The sequence below is a fragment of the Corvus brachyrhynchos genome, unplaced genomic scaffold, assembly GCF_000691975.1.
Source record: "Corvus brachyrhynchos isolate BGI_N302 unplaced genomic scaffold, ASM69197v1 scaffold5, whole genome shotgun sequence".
Lineage (NCBI taxonomy): Eukaryota > Metazoa > Chordata > Aves > Passeriformes > Corvidae > Corvus > Corvus brachyrhynchos.
Genome location: NW_008238321.1, coordinates 8,315,442 through 8,321,227, shown reverse-complemented (window position 1 = coordinate 8,321,227; position 5,786 = coordinate 8,315,442). Strand labels below are relative to the sequence as shown.

Below are 5,786 nucleotides of genomic sequence, written 5' to 3'. Positions count from 1 at the left end.
GTTCCAGGCTCTTCCTGGCTGAAATTTCTCCTCTGCCAGACACATGATTCAAGAAGCTGGACATACACACAAAAATAAAATTTCTGTCTCCAGATCCCCTTGCAAATGTCACAACACACCTTTGACGATGTCCATTTTTAACTCAACACAAGCAAACTATGTAATGCAAAAGAAAAAGGAGGGGGAGAGAGAGAGAAAAGAGACATTGTCTCAGCCAATTTATTTCTGGGAGACATCAAGTCTTTACCAAAAGAACCAGTAATAGGGTTCCAAATTTGCCAAAAATATTTCCAAATTTGCCCAAACCAGCACATAGGGGGCAAAATATACTGACAAAACAAGGCACAAAATCCACAAGTTTGGTAGAATGACTCAAAGGAATACAGATGCTGTTCCCGTCACAAGGTGAGTTACAACAGAGTAAGAAAGAGCCATATTAGACCTGTATGTATAAAATGAGCATCTCTTATTTTATTGTTCTAGGCTTGTAGTCTTTTTGCAAGTTCCAAAAGGCAAAAATATTTTAATGTACCTGTTTCTGTATTGAGAAGAGAATGCTCACAGCTCAAAGGCCTTTCTGAATCAGAAAGGATATCTTATAACTGCAAACATAAAATTGAAGCTCCTTTCATTCATAAGGAGACAGACAATTTGAGAGAGCAGGACAGATCGCTAAGAGAATTCTCCCACATAATAATTCTCTTACTAATTCAGTTGAGTTTAGTAAGTGATCCATATTCAGTTCCCAAAAGACCACAACAGAACATCCATAGAAATAAATCTTCAGTCTCAATAGTCCTTCTTAAAAAGGTGAGGCTAAAAAGCTTCATCAAAGAAATGCACTTATTTGTCATATCTGATTCAAAGCATACAAATTTAAGCAAGGAATAATACCAGATATTGTCCTTGAATGCAGTTTTTAGCCATGCCTGATCTTGGTGACTCACCAATATGTCTGGTATAAAAGACATGAGCTGTTTCCAGATCCTAGGAGCAAAGTTACTCCCACTACAGCATTAGAGTTGAGAACTTCTACCTCTGAGACTTGGAATCCCATAGGAATCAACAGGACAAAAACTATGCCAGAGTCAGATCAGAAATTCTGCTGTGGGGAAGGAATTCCAGAAGTTTATTAAGCTTGGTAAAAAGATTTATGATCAAATAGCACTATTTTTATGGTTTTCCAAAGGCATTCTGCATTGTGCTCTCCCATTTTTTCATCCACCTTCAGTCCCATCACTAAGCTCTTCCTCTACTCAGGCTGCATATTCTGCAGAGGAAAGAGGAGCTGAGAGACTGCAATACTTCCTCTGGTTCCCCCGCAGGCTGGCAGCAGGGATCGTAAGGCAGCAGTGCAAGCCCATCTGCATCAGCAGTTCCTCCCAGTTTCAATGCAATATAAAGATAAAAACAGATAGAGAAACCTGGTGGAGAGCTGTGGTAAGGAGGTAGGAAGGAGTGGGATGGCAGAAAGAGAAGGGATAGAATACACAAAGTCAGGGCAGGCTGTATTTGAGAGTGGAGAGGAAGACAAAGGAGGTTACAGGTGTTAGAAAATGCTGTTTGTGAGACAAAAAGAAACAGAGAGACAGGATGACAGTGGTTATTTGTTGTGAATGACTAACTATGAGTCTGAGCACTGGAAGGAAGCTATGCAAGTGTGAAAGTCTCTTATTTCGGGATGCATCCCCCAAAACCGTAAATATGCAAATCCTGCACATGTCCATGGAAGGGAATGACAGGAAAGAGACATGTGTGTAAGGACAGCCCAATGGAGAGGCAACACCTCTGTGTGGGCAAAAGGAACTTGCCAGGGCAGCAAACCCATGAGAGAGGGGATGGAGCAGGAAGTAGGAGCGTGTGTGTGAAGCTGGAGGAGCAACAGGAAAGGAGAACACAAGAACAAGAAGGAACTGACAGAGGGGAAGGAGGGAGAGATTAAGAACTTGAGGGAGGATGTACACTCTATTGCGCAGGCATGAAAGAAGGCAGAGGGAAAGGAAAGGAACAAACAAGGGAAACATTTGTCACACAGAAAATACTCTTGATGAAAAAAAGGCATAAAAAGATGGTGTAAAAGATAATTAGAGATAGAGTTGAGAATAGAATAAAGGAAGTGAGAAGAACGAATGAAAAGAGGAAGAAAACCAAATAAGAAAGATTTTACTAGTTAACAGAAAGCATAAGTCTCAGTGAAGAGATTTAAAGAAAGGGCTAGAGCACAACACACTATGGGCAGAACCAGAAATTCCCTGGAGACAAGTGCTGATGATCAGTCCTTCATCTCCCCTCTCCAGACCTCCATATCAACTCTCTTTCCCAGTGCACCTTTGCACCTCCAGCTACAACCTGTTTGCCTCCCTGAGCCCTGGGCTCCAAAGATCGGCACATGCAAAGTACCAGACCTGTTGAGGGCAAGGAAAGCACGAACGGAACCATTTTCAAAGAAACTCTTGAGTATCAATGCAAAAACGGTCAAAGTGGAACTTCAAGTGATCAGAGCCAAGTGCTATGGTAGCCAGCAGGGAGGTGGAGCTGCTCTGACAGCTGCTTTCCTTACCTTGGGTGCTCATGAGTGACCGGCTGTCTCGCTGCAGCTCTGCAGGCTGCACTCTCTATGTCGCTTCCATGCAATTGTCAGCGTCTCTCCAGGAGTCTTGGAGAGGTTATTTGTGCTCTGCAGCTGTTGAAAAGTAAAGGAAACACAAGCAGTAAAACACCCCCTGGCTCCCAAAGTGCAAAAGTTTTGGAAGAATCAGGAATGAAGGAGGCTGGGGCTCTGGGGGAAGAACAAGCAAAGAGCTGCACAGAAAGTAAGAAAAAGTGTGTCAGAGACTGGGAGGGGCGGAGAAGGAAAATGCAAAGACCTGACAGGAAACCAGACTATAAATCTGCTTCGGGTTTGAAAAAAACACATTTCTGCTCCCCAGCGATGGAGCCTGTTTGCAAATGACTCTGCAGGCAGGTGACAGCAGAGCCCTGTCGCAGCAGGCAAGCAAATCAAGAGGCACCGTTGCCCCTTCCCCAGGAAGAGCAGAGGGCAGAGGTGGAGGCAGCGCAAATGCCCGGCTCAGGCAAAAAAAGCAGCTCGTCTCCAGTGCCTCACTTCCAGCTCCACACGCTTCCAGGGCATGTTTCCCTCGGGCACAAGGGGACGTGCTCAGTGCCAGCCTGGCTGGCGCTGTGCCTCTCCCAGCACAGGGCAGCAGCCCTGGTGTCTCAGGGCACTTGATGGTAGAAAGCAGGTGGGAGAGAAAAAAGAACGAAAGAACTGAAGAAAACAGAGTTTCAAGAATAACAGTTCCAGGCAGAAGGAGTTCTGGGTTTTCCCAAGGTTTCAAAGGTTTTTCATTAAATCATCTATTTTATTAGTAGCTTCTTTTGCTAAAAAGGTAGTCAACAGGGCTTACTTTAGATTAATACATTAGATTATTTTACAGATGAACGATACTTTAAGCAATGTGTTTCCAAAAGGAGCTTTTGCTGACACAAAGAAGCTGCAGTACCTTGTATTTCTTCAATGTTGGATTTCAGGCTTCAGGCCAACATACAAGCCCAGCCCTGGTGGATCTCACAGAGAGCATTTACCTCTAGGATGCAACCATGAGCCTCCCTACAGCCAAACCCACAGGAGCAAAGTCACTCAGCTCCTGCCCTTGCTATTGTCGTGGTCCTGCAGGACCAGGAGTCACCATCACTTCTAGAAACATCCTTCAGTGCTGCTGTCACCCTGCTCAGGGATCCTGAGCCTGAACCCCTTGCGTGGTGTGCTGGTTCTTGTACAAGGCACAGGTAGAGATCTACTCCCAGTCACTCCCAAGGCTTTACCTTTGCACTGGGCAGATGTGCACAAGTGAAGTCTCACTGGAATCAGGTCCTGGATGTGTGAGGATCAGAGAGAAGAACCCTTGAAGAAAGGATGAGTGTAATAAGGATGCCCGTGTGCAAGGGTGGCTGCAAAGGTCATCAGTCCAGCTACAAGTGCAAACACATCAAATTACAGGAGCAATAAGGGGGAATTCGAGCAGAGTCACCCACAGGTTTTGTTGCCTGGAATGCCTTCTGCTCCCTCATGATTTTTGCAAGGTTCAGTTTTTCTTTGAGGGTGACTAGAAAAAAGCAGCTATGTACATATGGCATGGCCATGTTTTTATTTCCTGAGAGAAAATAACAGAAATAAAATCAGAAACACTAGAAAAATAAGCATAAGCGACCTATGAGAGATAGGGAAAGCATAATGACAGTAGTGGAGTGAGAGAATAAGAAAGGAAAAAAATATTTGGTAAGAGAATAAAGAAAAACACAACAAATGGAAAATAAGTACAAAAGAACAGTGGAAAAATTATCAAAGGATAGAGCAGCGTCAAAGAACAGAATAGAGGAAGTGAGGAGATAAAGTGAAAAGAAGAAATGTAAAGAAAATAGAGAAAACACAGGGCTCAAAGTGCCATAACACATAAAGTGTTCTTACCAAACTGAAAACCAGAACCCTGCAAAAATTGTAAGGGTGCAGAATATATTCCAGGCAGCAAAATGTGGTGGGCAGCTCTGCTCCAATCCTCCCTTATTTCTGCTCTAATTTCACATGTTTGTAACTGTACCTGGACTGGTTAGGGTCTAAGTTTATCCATAGTGATGATACTGAAAAGGTCTCTGGAAGCAATTCCAGTTCTTTAAATCAAGAGCTCAAAGACTATGGAAGGCAGGGATTTCTCTCTCCTGCTGAGCAATAGCAGAACTTGCTACTACCCTACTAATTTTTTTCCAGTGAGGACTATACTGTGATGTGCTACTTACATTCTTGTGCAACGTTATCAAAATTCACTGCTGAATCAAACACTGCTGGAGTTGCATGTGATGAGGTGCAGGAAAACCTCCTGCTCTGAGCAGCCAAAAATCTCTCCATGTGACAACTGCACAGGTGAGGTTCTGCAGTTTCTGAGCAGGGGAAAGTCAGCAAAACTTTGGGGAAAACTACGAAATAGAACTGTAAGAATCGTGGCCAACAATTCTTCCATCAAAACCAATACAAGTCACTTTTGAGTTGAGCTTTCTGCTGCTTTCACAGAGGAAGCTGATTTGTGCATGCAACAGAGGAACCATTTTAAGCACAACCAGAGAAACTAACTCTGCTGGCAGGAGGCTCTGTGGCTTCACTTCAATTTTAAAACCACAGATCTTCCACACATAGTTCCTAACCTGAAAGGAAAAACATGCTAAAAATTCAAATCAAGACTCACCAAGTCTCATTACAGCTTTCTCCTTCTGTCCTTGATTTCTTCAGCAAACAGGGTATCAGCCAGCCCACTCTGAAACTGCCCTGGGGAGCCAAGCAAGGGGTTAGGTTTCATTTGTTCCTGTTTCTGCTTTTGCTTTGTTTAATTCTGTAGATTACAAACAGATCAAAAAGTACAGTAACTGTTTTAAAGAAGATGCCACATTTCCCTGGGCCGAAAGTGACGCTCTAGAGATGAAGCAATTATCCAGCAAAGCCTGTGCAGCTTTAAGGAATCTATCACAGAAATCAAAGGACCTAAAATTCTCATAGTCATAAAGGCTTTCCTGGCAAACTGAGATTAGCTGAGCAGGATACGGTCATCAATCACAAAGCCACATGCAACTGAGTATCAACGTTCTTTTATAAGAATTTACAATCTTAATCCCAGTTTTCAGGTGTAAAAAATTCTCTCAAGCTATAAAAGTGTTATGGTGAGGTTGCAGCTCCTTGAGGCTGGCAGACTGAAATGTGTTTCACACAATGTAAGTGTAGAAAATAATTATGTTCT

At 43.3% G+C, this 5,786-nt stretch overlaps 1 protein-coding gene across 1 annotated transcript in view; it reads right to left on the bottom strand.

Moving 5' to 3' along the window:
- The window catches only part of CARD11 (caspase recruitment domain family member 11), a 46,583-nt gene extending 41,244 nt beyond the window's left edge, over positions 1-5,339 (bottom strand). Inside the window, exons 1-2 of the mRNA XM_017734102.1 lie at positions 5,241-5,339; positions 2,561-2,683 (exon numbers count right to left, since the gene is read on the bottom strand). Coding sequence (XP_017589591.1) covers positions 2,561-2,573 — 13 coding nt within the window. The 5' untranslated portion in view covers positions 2,574-2,683; positions 5,241-5,339. The remainder of the gene's footprint in view (positions 1-2,560; positions 2,684-5,240) is intronic.
- Between the last annotated feature and the right edge of the window lie 447 nt (positions 5,340-5,786).